We start from the raw sequence: 26,117 nt of genomic DNA, 5'->3' as shown, positions 1-26,117 counted from the left end.
AGCACTTCGGGAGGCTGAAATGGGAGGATCACTTGAGCCCAGGAGTTGGAGACCAGCCTGGGCAACATAGCGAGGCCCCTGTCTCTACCAAAAATTAAAAAATTAACCAGGCTTGATGGTGCACACCTGTAGTCCCAGCTGCTCGAGAGGCTGAGGCAGGAGGATCACTTGAGCCTGTGCGTTCAAGGCTGCAGTGAGCTACGATGGCACCACTGCACTCCAGCCTGGGTGACAGTGAGTCCCCATCTCACAAGAACCATGGTATAGCATGACTTTAAGAGAACGGGCCGCCTGGGTCCACAACTGCTGTGCCTCGACCCGCTCATCTGTGAAAGGGGAGAACGGGTGGGTCTGAGGGTTAAACGAATTTGTACCTGACAAGCACTTAGGGCAGTGTCTGGCACTTGGTTCACACTCAGTAGACACCAGCTGTTGTTACTATTATTAGTATTCACATCACACCCCTAAGATCAGCTGTTTCAGGGACAGGCATCCCCCAGGGCTGGGCCTAGCATTACTGGGGTGCAGACGCATCCCCAGCCAGCCCCCACCCCACTCAGCCCTCAGAGCCTAGACCTTCTCCAGGGCCAGGATGGGGGACTGGGCCCGGTAGAGTGGACAGCAGCAGGTTGTGTGGCACCCCAGCCGCCCAGAGCCTCAGGCAGTGCACCTGCCTTCTAGAGCCACGCAGAGCCGCTATTTATAGCACCAGGAACTCGGCTGGTTTATTTCAAGCTCCGCAGATCCCAGAGGAGAACAGGCTCCAAGCTGGGAGGGGGCCACAGGCCCCTCCTCTCATCTCCTTTCCAGTGCAGCTTCTAGAACATTCCCCAAGGATCCACCAACACTCTCCGGTCCCCACCCTGGCCCAGCCTGGCATGAACCTGCTGTTTGCAACCCATGGCCTCCTCGGAGCAGGGGTTGGGGGATGCTTGTTTTCTCTCCCTCCGGCAGAGCAGAAAACGGGGGCATAGATTGGTCAAGACAGTGTTCGTGTCAGAGCACAGAAAGGCATGGATGGGGCCGGGCACGGTAGCTCACGCCTGTAATTCCAGCACTTTGGGGGGCCGAGGCGGGTGGATCACCTGAGGTCAGGAGTTCGAGACCAGCCTGGCCAACATGGTGAGACCCCATCTCTACCAAAAATACAAAAATTAGCTGGGCAAGGCTGGGCGCAGTGGCTCACGCTTGTAATCCCAGCACTTTGGGAGGCCGAGGCGGGCGGATCACGAGGTCAGGAGATTGAGACCATCCTGGCTAACACGGTGAAACCCCGTCTCTACTAAAAATACAAAAAATTAGCCGGGCGTGGTGGCAGGCGCCTGTAGTCCCAGCTACTAGGGAGGCTGAGGCGGGAGAATGGCGCAAACCCGGGAGGCGGAGCTTGCAGTGAGCCAAGATCGCACCACCGCACTCCAGCCTGGGCGACAGAGTGAGACTCCGTCTCAAAAAGTAAATAAATAAATAAAATTAGCTGGGCATGGTGGCAGGCGCCTGTAATCCCAGCTACTCGGGAGGCTGAGGCAGGAGAATCACTTGAACCCTGGAGGTGGAGGTTGTAGTGAGCCAAGATTGTGCCACTGCACTCCAGCCTGGGCGACACAGTGAGACTCCATCTCAGAAAAAAAAAAAAAAAAAAAAATAGACACAGATGGAACATTCATCGAACCTCAGTTCTGAGCTGGAATAGTGGCCTCCTGTGAACATTCACAGACTGAGGCTCAGAGAGAGAAGGGACTTACCCAAGGTCACACAGCAAATTAGAGGTGACCAGAGGTGAGGCCCAGCCCTGGGCCAGGCACTGGGAACTCTGAGATGACCAGCCGTGGCCCTCAGTGGGGTGGTTGGGATAGGGCTTGCTCACTCATTAATTCTTCATTCATTCATTCACTTGTGTATCACATTGTGTGCCAGTCTCCGCAGCTCAGCACAGGGCAGAGACATCCCAACTCGAAGGCCGGGTGGTGAGATGGGTGCTCACTCTGGCCTCGTGTGCTCTGTGTCCCACAGGAGGGACCCCGTGGAAGGATCCGGAGGTAGAGCACCCCAAGAAGGTGCAGCGGGGCGAGGGCGGAGGCCGTAGCCTCCCTCGGTCCTCCCTGGAACATGGCTCAGATGTGTACCTTCTGCGGAAGATGGTAGAGGAGGTGTTTGATGTTCTTTATAGTAAGATCCTTCCTCATTCCATTTGGGGGCCCCAGGGAGGGTGGGAGCCTGGGTCCCCACCCAGCAGAGGGGGCCCCCTCCTGTCCCACTACGGGCCCTGGGCAAAGCCAGACCCCAAGGCATGGGGATACTGGCTACCCCAGCCCTTCCTCATCGCTGCATTCCCAGACACAGATGTTCTGCTCCAGCCGTTTTCCAAACCTCCACCCCCACTGTCCCTGCCCTGGCTCAAGTCACTGCCACCTCTGGCCTAGAAATAGCCCCGGGCTTGCCACGGTCTCCCTGCCTCCAGACCAGCTCCCCATACCTGCCCTGCAACCAAGGGCATCTTCTCAAAGCACAAGCCTGACCATGAATGAAGCTCTTCTCTCCGCAGCCTTCAGGGGCTCCCCATCTCCCTGAGCATGGCACAGGGGCCCACACACCCATCCTCATCCCCTCCACACCTTCTTCTCCCACTAGGTGACGGAGCCCTACTGACCTCCCTACAGAATCACTTCCTGTTCTCCAGCACTCGCTGGTTCATTTCACATGCCCTGGCCTTCACCCTGTTGCATCTCTTGAGACTGCCTTTCCCCTCTTCTGTCTGGCGGACACCTGTGTGGCACTGAGGCTCTGCTCCTGGAAGCCCCCTCACAGTGGGTTTAGGCCCCTCTCTTGGCACCCACAGTGCCCTGTCCCCTCACCAGCCCAAGAGCTCTCCAGGGTCAGGGGCTGTGTCTGCCCTTTCTAGCTGTCTCCAGCCTACAGTTCAGAGCCCAGCAAAAGCAGGTGCTCGGAGAATGTTTGTTGAATGACTAAGTGAAGGCTGATTGCTCAGCCATGCCTTTCCTGCAGGGAGAGGAGACCTGGCCTCCCTTGGGAAGCGTCAGGTTGCAGAAGGCCTCAGGGCCCTAGTGGTGGCCTTCACATGCCCTGGGAAACTTTGGGCAGAAACCTTGGGCAGGTCCCTTTGGTCCTCAGGGTCCCACCTCATTCATTTCTGATTTGGTTTTATCCCTTCTCCTACTGTAGCTTTTGGTTTTATGGAGCAAAGGTCTGCGAGGAAACTTCTGCTCTTCTTATGTCAGAAGGAAGGGTACCCAGAGGCCCTGGGTGGCCACATTGTCCACCCTGGGATGGGGGACTTGCCATGCATGGTTGGCTGTGCCCCTGTCGACACTTTTGCCAGCTGCAGGGCCCATGCGCAGAGCCCCCCGTGCCCCTGCCCGCCTTGCCCTGGCCCCCCTTGTCCACTTTCGGCAGAATTCAAGGAGGCTACGAGAGGATGGGCCTCTTTCTGGCCCAGGATGGGGGCTGTAGCATGGAGGTGACAACAGATATCCCAGTGCCCAGTCCTCAGTCCCCAGCCTGCCTCCCCTCCTCTGTGCCCCCAATCTTTGTTCCTGCGTCTTCTCAGTCTGTCTCTTCCTCCTCTCTCCTGTCTTTTTCTGCTGCTGCTGCTGTTGTTGTTGTTGTTGTTGTTTTGAGACAAAGTTTCGCTTTGTTGCCCAGGCTGGCGTGCAGTGGTGCAGTCTCGGCTCACTACAACCTCCGCGTCCTGGGTTCAAGCGATTCTCCTGCCTCAGTCTCCTGAGTAGCTGGGATTACAGGCGCCTGCCACCACACCCGGCTAATTTTTGTATTTTTAGTAGAGACGGGGTTTCACCATGCTGGCCAGGCTGGTCTCAAACTCCTCGGTCTCCCAAAGTGCTGGGATTACAGGCGTGAGCCACCACACCTGGCCTCTCCCATCTTTTTCTTTTTTCTTTTTTTTTTTTTTGTGACGGAGTCTCACTGTTCCCCAGGCTGGAGTGCAGTGGCGCGATCTGGGCTCACTGCAGGCTCCGTCCCCTGGAGTTCACGCCATTCTCCTGCCTCAGCCTCCCGCCTAGCTGGGACTACAGGTGCCGGCCACCTCGCCCAGCTAATTTTTTGTATTTTTAGTAGAGACGGGGTTTCACCGTGGTCTCGATCTCCTGACCTCGTGATCCGCCCGCCTCGCCCTCCCAAAGTGCTGGGATTACAGGCGTGAGCCACCGCGCCCGGCCTCTCCCATCTTTTTCTGAATCCCCTATTTTTGCTCCCTCTCCACTTCCTCTTCTTCTTGCTTTCTCTCCCCACTCTTGGTCCCTCTGGCCTTAAACGATCCTCCCACCTCAGCCTCCCAAAATGCTGGGATGACAGGCGTGAGCCACTACGCCCAGCCCTTACAGCTTTTTCCTTGCAGCCTGGCTCATGCAAGTCCCCACTTCTCCATCCCTTCTACCCTCTTTTCTCCCACCAGATTGTCTGCCTCTGCTCTGTCCTCTGGGCCCTTGTAGTCCCCGGTTTCCCCTCCAGCCAGGTGCCCAGAGTGGAGAGGGGCTTGGCCGGGGAGGGCAGCAGGGAACCTGCTTGGTGGGGGAGCCCCAGCCCCCCAGATGCAGACAATGGGGCCTTGTCCACAGCACCCACCCCCAGCCTACAGGCAGTTATTCTGCACAAAGTCTGCAGTTATGAGGGGTCCATGGGAACCCCGCACCAAGGAGAGCCACTCAACACTGCCCCCACTCTGGGGCACAGCAGCCCTGACCCCAGCCTGGCTGCGCTCTCATACCAGGTCCCTCTCCTGGACTCTCCCCTACAGGCGAGGCCCTGGGAAGGGCCAGTGTGGTGCCACTGCCCTACGAGAGGCTGCTCAGGGAGCCAGGGCTGCTGGCCGTGCAGGGGCTGCCCGAGGGCCTGGCCTTCCGAAGGCCGGCCGAGTACGACCCAAAGGCCCTCATGGCCATCCTGGAACACAGCCACCGCATCCGCTTCAAGCTCAAGAGGTGAGTGAGGCAGCCAGCCCGGGGCTGGGCCAGGGCCAGGCCAGGGCCGGGGGCTGGAGGCAACTTAGCCAGAGGGGAAGGGACTTGAGATGCCCATGGGGGACCCTGATGTTGAAAGCTCCCAGTCTGATGGTGGAGGTGAAGTGAAAGCGAAGTCATAGAACAGTATCTGAGCCAGGTCATTAAGCCTTGAAGTCTTCCCAGTGAAGTTGCATTGCAGAGAGACTTGAAGAGACATGACTTGGGACAAAATAGCACCAAGGTGGTCAGGTACAGTAGCTCATGCCTGTACTTTGGGAGGCTGAGGTGGGAGGATCACTTAAGGCCAGGAGTTTGAGACTAGCCTGGGCAACATACCAAGACCCTGTCTCTGCCAAAAAAAAAAAAAAAAAAAAAAATTTACCCAGGTGTGGTGGTGCACAACTGTCATCTCAGCTGTTCAGGAGGCTGAGGCAGGAGGCTTGCTTGAGCCCAGGAGTTTGAGGATGCAGTGAGCTGTGATTGCATCACTGCACTCCAGCATGGGCAACAGAGCAAGACCCTGTCTCTTAAAAAAAAAAATGTGGCATTTTAGGTGTCAGAAATGGGAGAACCATGTCCTGTGCTTGCTCAGGTTGTAAATCTAGCGTTAATTAGGGACCCCTGGGAGATTAGGTTGTTGAGGCTGGTCTGAGGCAGTACTAGTTGTCAGGAGAGCCAGGAAGGCAGCCTGAGGGCTTAAGGTTGAACCCATCTCTGCTAAGTGCCCCAGGCAGTGCAGAGGCAGGAAGGGGAGGGGTGCAGCGGGAGACAGGAGGCAATCAACTGCACCTGGTGGGATCTGATCAGTGGATTGGAGCAGAGGGGCAGGGCCCAGGTCCTCCGGTGGCCTAGCTCTGTGGCCCTGGGCACACCATTCCCACCTCTGAGCCTGCATCCCCACTTGTGAAGTGGAAGAGCAGCTCCTGTCCTGCCCCGTTATGGGGCTTTATGTTCTGCAGAGGGCAGGGATGCAGGGTTGCGGGGGAAGAGCTGCAACATGTGAAACAGATGTACAAAGCTGTCCATGTGTCCTCTCCTTTACTCAGGCCACTTGAGGATGGCGGGCGGGACTCGAAGGCCCTGGTGGAGCTGAATGGTGTCTCCCTGATACCCAAGGGGTCACGGGACTGTGGCCTGCATGGCCAGGCCCCGAAGGTGCCACCCCAGGACCTGCCCCCCACCGCCACCTCCTCCTCCATGGCCAGCTTCCTGTACAGCACGGCGCTCCCCAGCCACGCCATCCGAGAGCTCAAGCAGGAAGCACCTTCCTGCCCCCTTGCCCCCAGCGACCTGGGCCTGAGCCGGCCCATGCCAGAGCCCAAGGCCACCGGTGCCCAAGACTTCTCCGACTGTTGTGGTAACATTGCTGCTGGGATCTCCAAGTCTGGGGGGGGGACAGAAGTCACTCATGCAGGGGACATCGTCCCGGGGCAGGTCAGGATGCCTGGGCCCTCTTAGATTGGAAGGAGCCATGTCTGGGCATGGGGGTGGGACTGGACAGATGGTGTCCTGGCTGAGACCCCTTGGACCTTGGGTCTCTGCTCAGCCATCTGTGAATGATGTCCTTGGCCTTGGACTAAGAGGACGCCTGTGAGGACTCCTTGGGTCCCAGCTACTCGGGAGGCTGAGGCAGGAGGATCGCCTGAGCCCAGGAGTTTGAGGCTGCATTGAGCTATGATTGCACACCTCTGCACTCCAGCCTGGGTGACAGTACAGCTCTGTCTCAAAAAAAAAAAAAAAAAAAGCACCAGCAATATTTCAGGTGTCAAAAGTGGGAGATCTACATCACGTGCTATAAAGGAAGTAAGCATACTAGTCATCCCCATGCATTCCGTGAGGACCCACTCCAATTGAATGAGCACCCACTGCATACCCAGCCTGATTGAGGGCACTGGGGGAAGTAGGTCCTGGGGTGGACAGGACAAAAGGAACAGCTGCAGGTGAGGAGCACCTGGATTCATATCCTGGCTCCTCTACTTAGTGGCTATGCATCCTGGGGCAAATCTCTACTCTCTGAGCCTCAGTTTCTTCCTCTATAAAATGGGGGTGCTAGCGGTACCTGCTTCCCAGAAGAAGTGTGATCATAATTAAATGACAGATCGGTGGCAGTAGCATCTCCTGAGAGGGTTAGAAATGCATATTCTCAGGCCCCACTGCAGTCTTGCTGAAACTGAAGCTTTGGGGATGGGACCCAGTAGTCTTTTTGGATAACTCTGCCAAGTGGTTCCAATGTGCTCAAGTTTGAGAGTTGCTGTATTAAAGCACTGGGTCTGGCCAGGCATACCTATAATTCCAGCTCTTTGGGAGGCTGAGGTGGAAGGATTGCTTGAGCCCAGGAGTTTGAGACCGGCCTGGGTAACATAGCAAGATCCTATCTCTACCAAAAAAAAAAAAAAAGCATTTGGGTCTAATGCTTGGCCTGTAGTAGGTGCTTGTAAGTTATATATACTCTTATTATTATTATTATAAGGGGGAAAAAAGCCCAAATATGTGGGCTGACCAGGGCTTCGAGCTTATACACGTAAAACAAGTGTTCTTCCCTGGAAAAGGTGACCTCCGACATCCCTTTCTTGTTAACCTGGCTTTTGGCTAGCAGATTCTGGTGCAGAATGTCTTAGGCCTCTGGTCAGGGGCCTTGCCTTGAGTTTGTGATCACAGGAATCAGTTATTGGATGTCCCTGGCAGATGAGGCTGTTACCCCAGAGCCAGGGCCTGTGCAGTGGGGCCAGATCTGGGGAACCCTCTTGGGTCCCACCTGGAACCTGCTTCCTTCTCTCCCTTGTCCAGGACAGAAGCCCACCGGGCCTAGTGGGCCTCTCATCCAGAACGTCCATGCCTCCAAGCGCATTCTCTTCTCCATCGTCCATGACAAGTCAGGTAGGACAGCGCCCATGCAGCACCCCGGACTGAGTGGGAATCTGAGGTTGGAGGTGGTGCTCATTGAAATGGAAGTGTATCTCCTGGGTCTTTGTAAAAGAAAGGAGGAACAGCTCTGCTCAAGGGGCTGCAAGTAAACTGGGGTGTAATAGTTATCTACTGCTGTGTGATAAACTACCCCAGACTAGGCATGGTGTCTCATGCCTGTAATCCCAGCACTTTGGGAAGCCGAGGCAGGAGGGTTGCTTGAGGCCAGGAGTTTGAGACCAGCCTGGGCAACGTAGCGAAATGCCATCTCTACAAAAAATAAGAAAAATTAGTGGATATGGTGGTGCCTACCCGTAGTCCTAGCTACTTGGGAGGCTGTGGCGGGAGGATCACTTGAGCCCAGGAGTTGGAGGCTACAGTGAGTTATTATCGCACCACTGCACTCCAGCCTGGGCAAGAGTTAGACCCTATCTCTAAAAAAAAGTTGTAACAAAAAATAAAATAAATAACCCCAAAATGGAGCTTAAAACATCAAGTGTTTATTACCTCACAGTTTCTGGGGGTTGGGAATTCAGGACTGGCTGAGCTGGGCAGTGCTGGATCAGGGTCTCTCATGAGGATGCAGTCAAAATGTCAGCTGGGGCTGCTGTCATCCAAGAGCTCAACTGGGGCGGGAGGAGACGCTTCTGAGCTCATTCACATGGCTGTTGGTAGGAGGCCTCAGTTCCCCACCACGTGGGCTAGCCTTGACGGGGCTGCTTGAGCATCCTCACAACATGGCCGCTGGCTTCCTCCAGAGTTCTTGATCCAAAAGAGAGGAATGAGGAAGCCACATGGCTTTTATGACCCATCCTTAGAAATTGCTGTCATATTCTATCTGTTAGAAGCCAGAAACATGATCCAGCCTACCCTCTGTGGGAGAGGAATTAAACTCCACCTTTTAAAGGCAGTGATATATTAAAAAAAAAAAAAATGGACAGATTTTTAAAGTATCACACAGAAGGCCTGAATGTAGGAAAGTCTGGGATTCAATTATACCAAGAAGGAATGCAGTAGGACTTGCCAGCAGTTTTGCTTTGAGGGCCTCAGCCTCACCTCCAGGAAGAGGTTCTGTAAGAAAACCCAGTCCTAGGCCAGGTGTGGTGACTAACACCTGTAATCCCAGTGCTTTGGGAGGCTAAGGTGGGAGGATGGCTTGAGGCCAGAAGTTCTAGACCAGCCTGGGCAACCTAGTGAGACCCCATCTCTACAAAATTTTAAGAAAGAAAGAAAAAGCCCAGTCCCCTGGGATCAGAATGGAGGACCACCCCCACAACAACCCAACCTGCCACTGCCCCAAACAAGGGCCAGCCCTGGCAGGGAGGAGACGTGAATGTCCAGATGCAACAGCATCATGACAGGCCCATGGGCCAGGGGCACAAGCTGGGATAGAATCTCACTGGGTTATCGCAAGCAAGATACTCAGCTTCTTTGAGCCTCAGTTTTCCTATCTGCAAAATGGGAATAATATCTCTGTTTAAAACTTGTCATAAGGAATTAAATAGGATATTATTATATATATAAAGTACTTAGCACAGATAAGCACTTAACAAATTAAAGTTGTTACTTTTACTGATTATAAATGAACCAACGATCACTTGTTATTATTCAATCAAGACAGAGGTTTTGAGAGAAAGACCAGCAGAGCTGAGAGTTTGGGGGAAGCCAACAAGGCCAGTGCTGAGTGAGACCTCAGATGTAGGAGGTACAAGGGTTAGATTCTCAAGATCAAGACTCAGCCCTTAGCCAGACATGGTGGTGGGCACCTGTAGTCGCAGCTACTCAGGAGGCTGAAGCGGGAGGATCGTTTGAGTCCAAGAGTTGGAGGCTGCTATGAGCTATGATCAAGCTATGATCACACCACTGCACTCCAGCCTGGGCAACAGAGTGAGACACTGTCTGTAAAAAAGAAAAAACACAGCCAGGAGTGTTGGCTCATACCTGTCATCCCAGCTGCTTGGGAGGCCGAGGCAGAGGGATCACGTAAGCCCAGGAGTTCAAGGCTACAGTGAGCTATGATTGCACCACTGCAGTCCAGCCTGGGCAACAGAGTGAGACCCTGTCTCTATTTTTTTAAAAAAATTTAAATTAAAAAATAAAATACTCAACCTTAGGCTGGACATGGTGGCTCACACCTGTAATCCCAGCACTTTGGGAGGCCAAGGCGGGTGGATCACCTGAGGTCAGGAGTTCGAGACCAGCCTGGCCAACATGGTGAAACCCCATCTCTACTAAAAACACAAAAATTAGCCAGGTGTGGTGGCAGGTGCCCTGTAATCCCAGCTACTCGGGAGGCTGAGGCAGGAGAATTGCTTGAACCCGGGAGGCGGAGGTTGCAGTGAGCCAAGACCACGCCACTGCACTCCAGCCTGGGTGACAGAGTGAGACACCATCTAAAGAAAAAAAAAAACAAAACATAAGACTCGACCTCTTTTTCTGCTGAAGGGACTGCTCTTCCAGCCTCCTGTATGTCTGGGGCAGGATGGGCTTGGGATGGACAGGCTGAGCCTGTTCTGACACCACACCCGTGGGAGAGGCCAGAGACAAATGTTAGGGCAGGAACAGGCAGACGGGAGACCATCAGAGCACCCTGAATTGGTGTATGGTCCGAGGTGGGAGAGGGTGGAAGGACTGGGGGCTGGGGCTGGCCTCGGGGGCTCTGGGGTGAAAGCCCAGTGGTCATGGCCGGTGGAGTGCATGTGACCGTCCCGTGGGGCCCTGCTCACTTGTGCCTCCTGTGTTTTGATAGAGAAGTGGGACGCCTTCATAAAGGAAACCGAGGACATCAACACGCTCCGGGAGTGTGTGCAGATCCTGTTTAACAGCAGATATGGTGAGTGGGCGGCGCGGCCCGCCGTGTGGCCCCAGCAGCCGTGTTGAGCATCTCATTACGTGGCAATCACTCGTGTTCCCCAACACGGCAGCGGGAGCCATATGCTGGCTCCCGCGCGCCGGCACCACTAATGTCATCCGTCGCGGGCTCCTCCTGTCTGGGTAGGGGGTGGTTGTGTCAATATTTCCCTTCCAGATTCTTCAGGGGGCGGAACTGATGGCAAAGCCCCAGACCTGGGCTCAGTAGTGGGGAGCGGGGCAGGTTGGGGGCAGAGATTACCCATCTGGGGGCCGGGCGCGGTGGCTCATGCCTGTCATCCCAGCACTTTGGGAGGCCATGGTGAGAAGATCACCTGAGGCCGGGAGTTCAAGACCAGCCTGACCAACATAGTGAGACCTCCCGTCTCTACAAAAAAAAATTTTTAAACTAGGCTGGGCGCGGTGGCTCATGCCTGTAATCCCAGCACTTTGGGAGGCAGAGGCAGGCGGATCACCTGAGGTCAGGAGTTCAAGGCCAGCCTGGCCAACATGCCGGAACGCTGTCTCTACTAAAAATACAAAAATTAACTGGGTGTGGTAATACACGCCTGTAATCCCAGTTACGCGGATCCTGAGGCACGAGAATGACTGGCACCTGGAGGCGCAGGTTGCAGTGAGTCGAGATCGTGGCACTGCACTTCAGCCTGGTGACAGAGTGAGACTCTGTCTCAAAAAATATAAATAAATGCAAATTAAAAATTAAAAAATTAACCCCACACCTGTGGTCTTAGCTATTTGCAGGCTGAGGTGGGAGGATTGCTTGAGTCCAGAAGGTTGAGGCTACAGTGAGCTATGATTGTACCCCAGCCTGGGCAACAGAGCGAGACCCTATCTCTACAAAAAAACAACAAAACAGATTGCCCATCAGGGGAACTATCCAGAAAAATCTCTGTTGGCCTCATGTGCAAGTCCCCACAGTAACACACCATTTCCCACCTCCCAGCCTTTACCTGTGCTGTGCCCTCTGCCTGGCGCAGTCTTTTCACATTTTAGGGACAAATTCCTAATTGTTCTTTGAGACTCGCAGGAAGCCTTTGGGTCCCCAGCCTGGGCCAGGTAGGCCTGAGTACCCTGATGGTTCCCTCTCTGTGACACATTGGGAACTTGACGCCCCCTGCCTGCTGCTGTCTCCCTGAGAGCCAGGACTGCACCCAACCCCTCTGTTTGTCCCTAGCACCCAGGACAGAGTCAGGCTCATAGCAGTTGTCAGCCCACCACACTCTGGAAAGAAAACACAAGTGGTGGGCGCTGTGGCTCACGCCTGTCATCCCAGCACTTTGGGAGGCCGAGGAGGGTGAATCACTTGAGCTCAGGAGTTCAAGACCAGCCTGGCCAACATGGTGAAACCCCATCTCTACAAAAATACAAAAATTAACCAGGCGTGGCATGGTGGCATGCACCTGTAATCCTAGCTACTTTGGGAGGCTGAGGCAGGAGAATCACTTGAACCCGGGAGGCGGAGGTTGCAGTGAGCTGAGATCATGCCACTGCACTCCAGCCTGGGTGACAGAGTGAGACTTTCTCTCGAAAAAAAAAAAAAAATCATTAAGAAAAGAATTTAAAAAGAAAAAAAAGAAGGGAGGATAATTCCAAGGAAGAAATAGCCTCAATAGGCTGGGAAGTCAGGGGTGGCTTCATGGACGAGGTGTCTTGTGACCACATCTGGGGCAGCCTCTGTGTGTGGGCTGGACCTTCCATATTGACATGGGGCTGAGCAAGACTCTGGAGGCCTTAGTGAGGAGCCTGGGATAGCCGGCTGCCTTTGATGTGGCCACCCTGGCCCAGCCACGCCTCCTCACTCCTCAGAGCTGCAAAGGGCTGTCTGCACCTGCCCCTGAGTCTCTCCCCACCCCAGGCAGGTGTGAGCCAGGCGGAGGTTGGGGGAGGGGAACCAGGGAGGAGCCGGCTCTGCCTGCCTTGGGAGGGTTCTGCCCAGGCCAATGTTCTGGCCTGTCCCACGCTCTGGACTTTCCAAAATGCCAAAAGCCTTTTCCAAATGTCAGTTCCTGAGTCACATCCAAAGAGTGTTGGGTGTGGAGTGGTCAAGACCTTGTTCCCCATAAAGCCAGAGCTCCCTCTGGGGAGCTGCGTGGGGGAGAAGGCAGCTGCCCAGGAGTACTGGGGACCCCCCCGGATGGTGGCATCGGCGTTTGGCAGCCCAAGGCATCCCACAGATCGTGGGTGAGCAACCCCTGCCCCCAGCTCTACCAGCCACCAAATCTGGGTGAATTGGGCCAGTGACGGTGTGGGCGGTGCAGAGGAGGAAGAAACAGAAAAATAAGAATTGGGGGAAATGTTAGGCTTCAGGAAGCCTTGAGGACATGTCCTCTGGGAAGATGCTGGGACCAGGTGAGGGGCCGAGGAGGGTGCAAGGTGGCACTGCATGAAGGCAGCCCCTTCCCAAGGGGCAACAGCAGAGTTGGGGGGTTGGCCCTCTGTCCACTGAATCTCTCCACTGCTGAAAAGACAGGCCCCAATAAACCAGATGAACCAGACGGAGATGAATTCACAGGCACTCAAAGGACCATTCGCTCAAGGGCTGGGGCTGGGGGTGGCTGCTGATGTGGGAGGTGGGGGGGTTGTGGGGAGAGATGCTTTGCCAGCTGTTGAGATTTCGAAGGTTTCATTTGACAATGAGCTAAGTGTGACATCTCAGTGGGATCTGGATGCCAAAGCCACCAACGCAGACCTGGGCCACTGTGTCAAAGGAAAACTGTCAGAGGCACCCAAGGGAGGGCCCAAGTGGGGCTGGACGGAGGTCCAGCTCTGGGCTGGCACTTATAGGAACACAGACAAAGCATGGTGTGGCCAGAGAAGCAGGGCTAGGACAGGGAGGGGCCTGAGGAACAGCCAGGAGATACGGAAGCTTGGAGGGAGGACAGTGTGTGGAGGCCCCATCCGTGGTCACACGGGGAAGCAAGACTGAAGTGGATACTCAGGTCAGGGGAAGGGGGACCCGTGAAAGCACTTGCTTAAGGCCAAGAGCAATGGCTCATGCATGTAATCTCAGCACTTTGGGAGGCTGAGGCAGGAGGATCACTTGAGCCCAGGAGTTCAAGATCAGTCTGGGCAACATAGCAAGACCCCATCTCTTCAAAAAATAAAAAAATAAATAGCTGGGCATAGTAACACATGCCTGTAGTCCTAGCTACTCAAAAGGCTGAGGTAGGAGGATCACTTTAGCCAGAAGTTGAGGCTGCAGTGAACAATGATTGCACCACTGCACTTCAGCCTGGGCTGTTAGCAAGACCCTGTCTCTAAAAAAGAAAGAAAGTACCAGCCTGTATTAGGAACATAGCAGGTGCTTAAAAAGTATTTGGTGTGGGGCCAGCCACTGTGGCTCATGCCTGTAATCCCAGCACTTTGGGAGGCCAAGGCAGGCGGATCACCTGAGGTCAGGAGTTCAAAACCAGCCTGGCCAACATGGTGAAACCCTGACTCTACTAAAAATACAAAAATTAGCCAGGTGTGGTGGCACACGCCTGTAATCCCAGCTACTTGCAAGGCTGAGGCAGGAGAATTGCTTGAACCCAGTCAGGGAGTTTGCAGTGAGCCAAGATTGTGCCGCTGCACTCCAGCTGGGCAACAGAGCAAGACTCCGTCAGGGAGAAAAAAAAAAAAAAAGTATTTGATGAATGAATGAAAACGTGTAGCTGGGGTGGAAGTGAATGACTGAAATGGCACAAGTCTGGGAAAACAGAGCAAGTAGCCTGGGCATGATCCTGGATTCTGTCTGCTTGGCTGTTGGCAGAGCCGTCAGCTTCTGGGGTGTGTCTTGTTTATGGCGCTGGTGAATGAAGGGCGTGCCGAGCTCCTCCCTGGAAGAAGGCACACACCTGTGCTCACCTGTGCAACTACTCGCCTGCCAGGAGCCAACCTCAAGCTTGGGCACTTCCTTTAGCCATTTGTATACTCACTATGCAGAAAGCACTTGGTGTGTGCCCAGCCCCATTGAGGTCGCAGTGGTAAGGCAGAAAACAAAACCCCTACTCTTTTTCAGACAGTCTCGCTCTGTCACCCAGACTAGAGTGTAGTGGTGCAATCACAGCTCACTGCATCTTCGAACTCCTGGACTCAAGCGATCCTCCAGCCTCAGCCTGCCAAGTAGCTGGGACTACAGGCCCACGCCCGGCTAATTTTTTGTATTTTTATAGAGATGGCTTCTTACTGTGTTGCCCAGGCTTGTCTTGAACTCCTGGGCTCAAGCATTTCCCAACCACTGTAGCCTCCCAAAGTGCTGGGATGACAGGCATGAGCCACCGCACCTGGCCAAAACCCCTGTTCTTATGCAGTTTCCTTTCTAGACAGTGAGCACACGTAGAGATGAGTGTGGATGTAGTGTCAGGTGATGACCAGTGGATGACAGACACAGCAGGGGAGGGAATGAGGGATAGAGGAGGTTGTGTTAGGCTGCCAAGGTGCTATTTGAGCAAACACCTGAAAGGAGGGAGGGAGGGAGGAAGGAAGGAAGGGAGGGAGGGAGGGAAGGAAGGAAGGAAAGATGGGTGGGTGGGTGGATGGATGGATGGATGGATGGATGGATGGGCAGATGGATGGACAGCCGGGTGGGTGGATGGATGGATGGGTGGATGGATGGATGGATGGATGGATGGATGGATGGATGGATGGATGGATAAAAGGATGGATGGATGAATGGGCACATGGATGGATGGATGGATGGATGGATGGATGGATGGATGGATGGACAACCGGGTGGGTGGATAGATGGATGGATGGATGGATGAATGAAAGGATGGATGGATGAATGGGCGGATGGATGGATGGATGGATGGATGGATGGATGGATGGATGGATGGATAGACGGATCGATGGATGGATGTTTATGGATTTCTGGGAGAAAGGGATCTGAGCAGACAGAAGAGCAGGTACAAAGGCGTTGAACTGAGTGTATGCTCCTGGCCGGTAGGGGAAGCACCAAGGGGGCGGCAGGGGTAGGGGGAGCACACAAAGGCATGAAGGGGGCAGATGAGGTCAGAGGTGATGAAGTCACATAGGTAGGACTTTGGCTATCACCAAATGAGATGGGAGCCACTGGACATTTTTTATTATTTTTTTTGAGACAGAGTCTCACTCTGTTGCCCAGGCTAGAGTGCAGTGGCATGATCTTGGCTTACTGAAGCTTTGAACTCCTAGGCTCAAGTGATTCTCCCACCTCAGCCTGCCGAGTAGCTGGGACCACAGGCATGCACCACCACACCTGGCTTTTTATATTTTACTTTCTGCAGAGATGGGGTCTTGCTGTGTTGTCCAGGCTGGTCTTGAACTCCTGGGCTCAAGCCATCTGCCCACCTCAGCCTCCTAGAGTGCTGGAATTACAGGCATGAGGCACCACACCCAGCCCAGCCAATTTCCTAATAGAAAAGTGACATGATTTTGACATTTCTGCAGGATCCCTCTGGCCGCTACATGACCAGGGTGGAGTGGGGACAGTGGGAGGTGATGGTGACCGCAGTCCCCAGCTCCCGTGCGTCCAGCAGCCTGTCTCACACTCAGTCTTGCCATTTGGTTGTCTTTCCAGCGGAAGCCCTGGGCCTGGACCACATGGTCCCCGTGCCCTACCGGAAGATTGCCTGTGACCCGGAGGCTGTGGAGATCGTGGGCATCCCGGACAAGATCCCCTTCAAGCGCCCCTGCACTTATGGAGTCCCCAAGCTGAAGCGGATCCTGGAGGAGCGTCATAGCATCCACTTCATCATTAAGAGGTGCGGGTGGGGCTGGGCGCAGTGGCTCATGCCTGTAATCCCAGCATTTTAGGAGGCCAAGGCAGGCGGATTGCTTGAAGCCAGGAGTTCGAGACCAGCCTGGTCAACGTGGCAAAACCCCGTCTCTATTAACAATACAAAAATTAGCCAGGTGTGGTGGTGGGTGCCTATAATCCCAGCTACTTGGGAGGCTGAGGCAGGAGAATCTCTTGAACCCTGGAGGCAGAGGTTGAAATGAGCCAAGATCACACCACTGCACTCCAGCCTGGGTGACAAAGTGAGAGTCTGTCTCAAAAAAAAGAGGTGCAGGTGGGCGTAGGGGACTGGCCTTCCGCTCCGGGCTTGGCTTGGGCTCTGGGTTTTGGGGCATCTGGGATAAGCAGGGGCCTGGGGAGGCAATGATGGGGCAGGGGCAGAATGAATGGTTCGCTAACTTAACAAAGAGAATCAGACGGGTCTGGGAGAGAATTCTGTTATAGCTCCTTGCATAGCTGTGTGGCCTCTTCCTTCTGGGCCTTCTGAGGATTGAATGGAAAATGCAGGCATGGTGTCTGGCCTAATCAGGCACTTGGTAATTTTTTTTTTTTTTTTTTTTTGAGTAGAGATGGGATCTTGCTATATTGCCCAGGCCTGCATAGCCTGAGTGTCAAAGCAAGGCCCTGTTTCTTAAAAAAAAAAAAAAAGGGTGGGGAAAAGGGACAATGATGGCCCCCCCGACCCAAGTTTTCCTAACATAAAATGAAAAAGTGGATGAAACACACCTGACATGTAGCAGATGTTTAACAAGCATGAGGTGTTTTTTCATTGACCTCATTTCCCTCGTGAATTAAAACATCATTAAGTGCATCGGTGCACCTGAAGACATTTCCGACCTGGGCATTCTTGGGCAAGTTACTTAACCGCTCTGTGCCTCATTTACATAAACCAGGCCTGATACCAGCCCAGGCAACATGGTGAGACCCCATCTCTGCAAAATATTTAAAAAGTTAGCCAGGCATGGTGGCAGGTGCCTGTAGTCCCAGCTACTTGGAGGCTGAGATGGGAGGATCACTTGAGCACAGGAGTTCGAGGCTGCAGTGAGCTATGATCGTGCCACTGCACTCCAGCCTGGGCGACAGAGTGACACCCCATCTCAAAAAATAAAAAATAGGCCAGGCATGGTGGCCTAGATTATGCCTGTAATCCCAGCACTTTGGGAGGCCAAGATGAGTGGATCACCTGAGGTCAGGAGTTCGAGACTAGCCCGGCCAACATGGTGAAACTCCGTCTCTACTAAAAATACAAAAATTAGCCAGGCGTAATGGCACACACCTGTAGTCCCAGTTACTCGGGAGGCTGAGGCATGAGAATGGCTTGAACTCGGGCAGCAGAGATTGCAGTGAGCCAAGATGGCATAACTGCACTCCAGCCTGGGTGACGGCAAGAATCCATCTCTAAATAAATAAATTAAACGTAGAAAAACCAGGCCTGATAATTGTCCGTGCCTCATAGTATTGATCGAAGAGTAAATGACCAGATGTGGATGAAATGCTTAGAACAGTGGCTACAGCTTCAGAGCCTCCAAGTACATTTTTTTCTATTACACACCCCAGCCTCATCATTTAACCATCTGAGATCATCCTGGCAAAAGTGAGTCAGGAGAGAAGAGGGCTTAAAAAGGAGCCAGGGACCAGGCACGGTGGCTCACGGCCTTTAATCCCAGCACTTTAGGAGGCCAAGGTGGGCGGATTACTTGAGCCCAGGAGTTCAAGACCAGCCTGGCCAACATAGCGAGACCCCATCTCCAAAAAAAAAAAAAAAAAAAGTGGGGGGAGCCGGGAAGTAGAGTCTCTGCCCTGGCCCAGGTATCTGCAGGGTATGCACTGTCTGGGAGTCAGAGGTGCTTTCTACAAGGCCTGAGGGTCTTGTTATGGGTGGTACAGCTCTCTGCCCCCACCTCCACCCCAACCCCAACTCATGCCAAGTTCTGGCCTCCTACTTCTCATGTCCGTATTTCTACTGGGATACAATAGAATCCCCCAGGGCTGTGGGTTCACATCTCAGGGGCAGATATATTGGTTCTAGCTAAGCCAGAACTTAGGAGGAGAAAGTATCTGGAGAAGATTTCTAGAACTCAGAACTGTGCTTAGAGGCTGGCCAGACCCCTTGGTCAGTGCCTATCATGTGGGCCTTCCAGTCCGGGCAGCCCGTGAGGGCATCTGACTGCTCCCTGACATCTGCCTCCACCCCCAATGCCCCCCCCAGGGAATGGTGTAAGTCCCCGATGCTGTCTCGAACCCACCTCTCCCCGACCCTGTTCTCCCTGATAAATAAATAAAACTGTAAATAATAAAACTGCAGGCTGGGCACAGTGGCTTACACTTGTAATCCTAGCACTTGGAAAGCCTGAGACAGGAGGATTGCTTGAGGCCAGGAGTTTGAGACCAACCTGGACAATATAGTGAGACCCTATCTCTACAAAAAATAAAATAAATAGCCAGGCCTGGTGGTATGCACCTGTAGTCCTAGCTACTGAGGAGGCTGACGGAGGAGGATCACTTGAGCCCAGGAGTTGGAGGCTGCAGTGAGCTATGATCACGTCACTGCACTCCAGCCTGGGTGACAGAGCCAGACCCTATCTCTAAAAACAATAATAAAACAACAACCAGTGCTGGCTGTGTCTCCATCACTGGGTGGGGCTGAGGAAGCAGGCCTCAGAAAGGAAGCCAGTTTTCCCCCAAAATTATTCCCTGAGGCTGCCTCTGGGCCTGTGGATCCAGATGTGTGGGGGCCTTCAGGAGTGGCAGGGGAGTGGGGCCTCCAGCGTGAAAACAGAAGTCACCGTCAGCCTTGCACCCCCGGCTCTGCCTCCCAGGACTGGTGTTTTTGCCTCTGTTTTAATTTCCTGCTGGATCCTCCCTTGGACATTGTCAGGTATGCAGGCTGGGACATCCCTTCTTTCCTCCTACATTCTCCCTAGAGCCCAAGGCTCTGTCCTTGGTCCAGCCACTCCATGGCAGGGAAGCTGTACCTCCATAATCAGCTGCCTGAGGGCCCCTGACCCACCACCAGGCACCACCCTGGTGGGACTGAGGTTAGAAGGGAAAGAATGCCAGAACGCCAGTCCTGGAGGCGGGAGGGTGTGTGAGCCCAGCCCCGCCCTCTCAGACTCTCAGACCTTTATTTCATCCTCGTTTTCCTGGCTAGAGGTTCCGTGCATCTTTTTTTTTTTTTTTTTTTTGAGATGGAGTCTCACTCTGTCACCCAGGCTGGAGTGCAGTGGTGCCATGTTGGCTCACTGAAACCTCCACCTCTCAGGTTCAAGCGATTCTCCTACCTCAGTCTCCCGAGTAGCTGGGATTACAGGCATGCACCACCACACCTGGCTAGTTTTTGTATTTTTAGTAGAGACGGGGTTTTGCCATGTTAGCCAGGCTGGTCTCGAACTCCTGACCTCAGGTGATCCACCCGCCTGGGCCTCCCAAAGTGCTGGGATTATAGGCATGAGCCACCATGCCCGGCTGGTTCCATGCATCTCACCTGGATGGCTTGGGTCCCTAAATGGGCCCCTGGGTGCCCAGCCTCCCTTCCTCCAAGACATTCTCTGACAATCTGACCTTGTCATGACCATTGGAGCACCTGTTGCCCACAGGGTAGAGGCCAGGTGCCTCAGGACAGCACTGAAGGCTGTGCAGCTCCACCTCCAGCCTCCAGTCACCTCACCTAGCTCACTGCTCTCTCCCCTGCAAAGTCTCTCCTGCTTCCCTGCCTAAGGGAAGGGCTGGCCACTCACTGCTTGGGCCCCCTTGATTTCTAAGACACCTGTGAAGGGTCCCACGAGGCCAGGTGCAGTGGCTCTTGTCTGTAATCCCAGCGCTCTGGGAGGCTGAGGCAGGAGGATCACTTGAGGTCAGGAGTTCACCTGGACAACATAGTGAGACCCTGTCTCCACAAAAAAATTTAAAACTTAGCTGGCATTGGTGGCGCATGCCTGTAGTCCCAGCTACTTGGGAGGTTGAGGTAGGAGGATTGCTTGAACCCAGGAGTTCGAGTCTGCAGTGAGCTATGATTGCACCACTGTACTCCAGCCTGGGTGATAAAGCAAGACCCCAACTCAAAAAAAAAAAAGGGTCCCATGGTTCACCTTGTGCTGCCGCGATTGGTTGGCAACTCTGCTTTGTGCCGTCCTGTGCCTGTCACTGAGTAAGACGCAGGAGAAGTTGGGCAAAAGCCCTCAGGATAAATGAACAAGTCATTCAGAGTAGGTGCTGGTGGGAAATGGGCTTGAGTCACTCACCTGGGGCCAGAAGAGGCCCCCAGGGCGTTGTGAGCAGATTAGACCCTCCAAGACTGCCCCAGGGGTTGGCCCATGCTTTCCCTGGCTGTGCAAAAATGGTTTGGGATAGGCCGGGTGCCGTGGGTCATGCCTGTAATCCCAGCACTTTGGGAGGCTGAGGCAGGTGGATCACCTGAGGTCAGGAGTTCGAGACCAGCCTGGCCAACATGGTGAAACCCCATCTCTACTAAAAATACAAAAATTAGCCGGATGTGGTTGCACACGCCTGTAATCCCAGCTACTCAGGAGGCTGAGGGAGGAGAATCCCTTGAACCCGGGAGGCGGAGGTTCATGGGGAGCCCAGCAGGAAATTAGAACAGAGGCAAAAACGCCAGTCATGGGAGGCAGAGCTGGGGGAGCGAGGCTGACAATGACTTCTGTTTTCACACTGAGAGATCCCACTCCCCGCCGAGATCGCGCCACTGCACTCCAGCCTGGGCGACAGAGCAAGACTCCATCTCAAAAAAAAAAAATTAATTAATTAATTTGATTAAAGTACAACAATTAGCAGGGCATGGTGGTGCACGTCTGTGGTCCCAGCTACTCAGGAGGCTGAGGCAGGAGAATCGCTTGAACCCTGGAGGCGGAGGTTGCCGTGAGCCGAGATCGCACCACTGCACTCCAGCCTTGGCGACAAAGTGAGACTCTGTCTCCAAAAATAAAAATAAAAATAAAACGGTTTGGGATGTTCTGAGGCTCCGGACATGCCCTCTCCTGCCTGCGTGTCTGCCGGGTGCCCAGGTCTGTAGCTGTGCATGTGTCACTTAGGGACCGTCACCAAAGGGAACCTGGAGGCATCTCCCCGAGCCCCGGGAGAGTCCTCCAGCCTGCACCATTCTCATGCCTGTCTCTCTTCTCTCCCCAGGATGTTTGATGAGCGAATTTTCACAGGTATGTGGGGACCATCTAGTTCTGAAGTTTCCAGGTTGGTTCCCCAATAGAACCCGAGCTGCCACCGCCCTGGACTTGGTCCTCCTGAGCGCCTCCCCTCAGGCAGGGAGGGAGGCTGGGCTGTGGCTTCTGTGTCCTGGGACAGAAATGGGTCCCGGGCTCCTAGGTGCTGACAGACTGTCAGGACAACCCCTCCCAGCTTCAAATGCCCTGGACAGAGAGTACTAATGCTAGATGCTAGCCTGTGACAGGTTGGTGAACCTGAACCTGTACCACGCTGTCTTTGAAGCTGCCAGCATATTTTATTTTAATCTGATTCCAACAGTCCTATGAAGGTAGCTCCACTCCTATCCTCACGTGCAGACAGACGAACGGAAGCCCAGCTGGTGAGCATGGGTCCCTGCTGCATGCCCAGCAGTGTGACTCCAGAGCTCATACAGTGGCCCGTGGGCCAGCACACCTGTCCCAGGAGGAAGATGCGGGCTCTTCCTGGGGCAGCAAAAGCATCATGGATCTTGGGGTGATCCTGGCACCCCAGTTCCAGTCCCGCCTCCCACCAGCTCTGTGACTTTGGGCAAGGTCTTGTGGGCTTCAGTTTCCTCATGTGTGAGATGAGGATGATATGAGCGCCTTCCTCTGGGCTCCTGGCACGATGAAATGAGTGCCTGGTCCTGTGATGCAGCCGTGGGGAAACCCCGGCCCTTTTCTGAGGGCTCCTCCCCCATAGTGTGTTGGAGGGCAGAAGAACCATCTCTGGTTGCTGCCTCCCATTGCTCCTGCCCCTTGCTCTCCCAAATCTCTGGCCACCTCTGGCACCAGGGCTGCTGTTCCTCCTTCTGGCAGCAGAGTCTCTCCCCAGGACCCATTCCTGGCTGTTGGCTGGACATGGCACCCACAAGGATGGGCAGAGGCCAGGCCCTATCCCCAGGATTCCCCCAGCTTCACATATGGAGACCTTTGCCCAGGGACCCTGCAGCAAGAGGAGGCCAGAGGGCCTTCACCCTGACCTCCCTGACTCTCCCCACAGGGAACAAGTTTACCAAAGACACCACGAAGCTGGAGCCAGCCAGCCCGCCAGAGGACACCTCTTCAGAGGTCTCTAGGGCCACCGTCCTTGACCTTGCTGGGAATGCTCGGTGAGGCCCTGCCCCTGGCCCCGGAGGCCCACAGCCAGCCCTGCTCTGGGCTGAGGCAGTGTTACCTGCAAGGGGAGACCCAGGGCGGCTCCCACCACACCACCACCCCTGAAGGTGCAAAGGGAGGGCAAGGGAAAACAGACTCCACCTACTTCCCTCTGCCTAGAGAACTCTCACCTAGAGAACTGTCCCACCCCCAACATCTAGCCAGATGTCACCTCTCTCAGAAGCCTCTAAATGCCCGCACTAGGCCAGGTGTGGTGGCTCACACCTGTAATCTCAGCACTTTGGGAGGCCGAGGTGGGTGGATCTCTTGAGGTCAGGAGTTCGAGACCAGCCTGGGCAACACAGTGAAAACCCCATCTCTACTAAAAACACAAAATTAGCCGGGTGTGGTGGTGCACATGTGTAATCCCAGCTACTCGGGAGGCTGAGGCAAGAGAATGGCTTGAACCTGGGAGGGAGAGGTTGCAGTGAGTTGAGATTGCACTACTGTACTCCTGTCTGGGTGACAGAGCGAGACTCTGTCTCAAAATAAATACACGCCCACACCAGGCCGGGCTTGGTGCCTCACTCCTGTAATCCCAGCACTTTGGGAGGCCAAGGTGGGTGGATCTCTTGACCCCTGGAGTTTGAGACTACTCAACATAGTGAGTAGTGCCTGGGCAACAGAGTGAGACCCTTGTCTCTACAAAAAGTAAAAAGTTAGCTGGGCGTAGTGGCTGGTACCTGTGGTCCCAGCTACTTGGGAGGCTGAGGTGGGAGGATAGCTTGAGCCTGGTTGGTCAAGGCTGCAGTGAGCTATGATCGCACCACTGCACTCCAGCCTGGGCAACAGAGTAAAGACCTTGTTTCAAAAATACAAACATGTAGCTGGGCGTGATGGCTCACGTCCGTAATCCCAGCACTTTGAGAGGCTGAGCCAGGCAGATCACCTGAGATCAGGAGTTTGAAACCAACCTGGCCAACATGGCGAAACCCCGTCTCTTCTAAAAATAAAAAAAAAAAATTAGCCAGGCATGGTGGCACATGCTTATAGTCCCAGCCACTTGGGAGGTTGAGGCAGGAGAATCGCTTGAACCCCAGAAGCGGAGGTTGCAGTGAACCAAGATTGTGCCACTGCACTCCAGCCTGGGTAACAGAACAAGACTCCGTCTCAAAAAAAAAAAAAACAAACTTGGATGCATACATACATACACATACACACCTACATGTGTACATACATACCAACCCCAGGTCTGATGCCTGTCCTGAGTGCCCACCAGACCCTGCCCCCAGCACTCAGCTTGGCTACCATCCACCAACACCCCCCAAGCACATTCTGACCTCTTAGGGGCAGGGGTGGGCCGTTTATCCCAGAATCCCCACATCATATCAGGCTTCTCCCTGCAGTTCTCTTGGAGGGAGGGAATTAACCAAATCATCTGTCCCAGGGTTCCTGCCACTTTCATTCTCCAGCCCCCTCCCCAGATTCTTAACACTTTCCAGGCCCTGCAGGTCTCAGTCCCCCACAAGCAGTGATCAAAACCCCCAGTATGCCAAGCCCAGGAGCCCCAGAGCTCCCAGATGGTAAGGAAGGGGGATCCCCAGATGGTTCACCCCAGGAGAGTGAGCAGGCGCCTGGCTCGGCCACCCCTGGAGATTGTGGTCCCTTGAGACAGGGCACGGGGAATCTGTCTCCCTGGTGGAGGTGGGGAGCACCATCCTGGAGGGCCAGGGGCTGATGGGGACAGAGATGCCTTCTGCAGTGGCGACCGTGGTGGGCCCCGACCGCCCGGAGGGGCAAGGCTGGGGCAGGGTGGCCCTGGACTTGGCTGACAGGTGTCATTTCCTGCTTCCCTTCACAGGTCAGACAAGGGCAGCATGTCTGAAGACTGCGGGCCAGGTGAGAAGGAACAGGGCCCACTATGTGTGTCGTGGGCCAGGAGGGCAACCACCAGCCCTACCCGGCAGCCTTGGGGAGGAGCTCAACTCAGCCCATGAGCCTGGAGTGCTAACGAGCCTCCTCTGCCCACCTGCATCCCCCAGGCCTCGCAGCGCGGAGGTGCAAGGCATGCTGGGAGCTTACTGGGGTCGAGGACACAGACAGCTGGGTGCTGGCTGATGCCACCACTGCCTCCTGTCGATGCCCAGACCCAGGCTCCAGGTTCTTGGCCCAGCAGCCTCCCCTCTGGGGGGCCTCAGTCACCAGGTCTGTAAATTGGAGCCCCTAAGCCTGGCCTGAGGGCTCCCCTGACCTCCAGTTCCAGTCTGGGCAGGAGCCAGGGGGCCGACATGACTTGTCCTAGGCAGGGCCTCAATAACAAGTTACAGACACCAGAATGTTCTGGAAAGACTCACTCTGCCCAGTCAGGCTTGTGCCAGACTTGACAGGATCCTTCCTTTCCACCTTGCAGGAACCTCCGGGGAGCTGGGCGGGCTGAGGCCGATCAAAATTGAGCCAGAGGATCTGGACATCATTCAGGTCACCGTCCCAGGTAAGGGATGGGCATCTGACCAACCCCTGCAGAAATCAGGGCCGTACCATTAGCCTCCCGAGGGTCTGCCCTGGTGAAGAAGAGGCCTCCAGGCCACTGTTTCTCTCCATGGATTCTGAGAGCCATCAGTGTATTGTGAATGCTTTTTCTGGCCACATCTGCCCCCTGCATTGCGAATCAGTGTTCTCAGCTCTGACGTTCCAGAAGGTCCCCTCAAACTTCACCTCCCTGGGATTTGTGAGGCTGGAGAGAAGAAAAAGGCATGAGTGTGAGGCTCTGAGTTGGACCCTACCCCCTGCCAAGTCTCATTTTCCACATCTTCAGAGGAGAGGGTAGATTTGGGCGCTGGAGCCTCAGTATGGGGTGACTGTTAGAAGCCGAGAGGGTGCCGGGCACAGTGGCTCATGCTTGTAATCCCGGCATTTTGGGTGGCTGACACGGGAGGATGGCTTGAGGCTAGGAGTTCAAGACCAGCCTGGGCAACATAACAAGACCCCCATCTCTACAAAAAATACAAAACATTAACCAGATGTGGTGGTGTGTGCCTGTCGGTGTAGCTTCTCAGGAGGCTGAGGCAGGAGGATCACTTGAGCCCAAGAGTTGGAGGCTGCAGTGAGCTGTGATCCCACCACTGCACTCCAGCCTGGGCAACAGAACGAGAACCTATCTCAAAAAAAAGAAATGGCTGGGCGCAGTGGCTCACGCCTGTAATCCCAGCACTTTGGGAGGCCGAGGCGGGTGGATCACCTGAGGTCAGGAGTTAGAGACCAGCCTGGCCAGCACGGTGAAACCCCATCTCTACTAAAAATACAAAAGCAAGC

The 26,117-nt window shown here is 54.5% G+C and overlaps 1 protein-coding gene across 4 annotated transcripts in view; it reads left to right on the top strand.

Moving 5' to 3' along the window:
- Positions 1–26,117, top strand: part of GTF2IRD1 (GTF2I repeat domain containing 1) — a 151,334-nt gene that overhangs the window by 60,036 nt on the left and 65,181 nt on the right. For all 4 annotated transcript variants that reach the window (XM_055292844.2, XM_055292846.2, XM_055292843.2 and 1 more), the window contains exons 4-13: positions 2,011–2,166; positions 4,775–4,958; positions 6,026–6,336; positions 7,767–7,856; positions 10,633–10,716; positions 16,294–16,477; positions 21,658–21,683; positions 22,711–22,819; positions 24,667–24,704; positions 25,216–25,296. In XM_055292844.2, the coding sequence (XP_055148819.1) occupies positions 2,011–2,166; positions 4,775–4,958; positions 6,026–6,336; positions 7,767–7,856; positions 10,633–10,716; positions 16,294–16,477; positions 21,658–21,683; positions 22,711–22,819; positions 24,667–24,704; positions 25,216–25,296 (1,263 nt within the window). The remainder of the gene's footprint in view (positions 1–2,010; positions 2,167–4,774; positions 4,959–6,025; positions 6,337–7,766; positions 7,857–10,632; positions 10,717–16,293; positions 16,478–21,657; positions 21,684–22,710; positions 22,820–24,666; positions 24,705–25,215; positions 25,297–26,117) is intronic.

The sequence above is a fragment of the Symphalangus syndactylus genome, chromosome 9 (genome assembly GCF_028878055.3).
Source record: "Symphalangus syndactylus isolate Jambi chromosome 9, NHGRI_mSymSyn1-v2.1_pri, whole genome shotgun sequence".
Taxonomy (NCBI): Eukaryota; Metazoa; Chordata; class Mammalia; order Primates; family Hylobatidae; genus Symphalangus; species Symphalangus syndactylus.
Note: the sequence above shows the minus strand (reverse complement) of the source record. Positions and strands in the feature narration are given on the sequence as shown.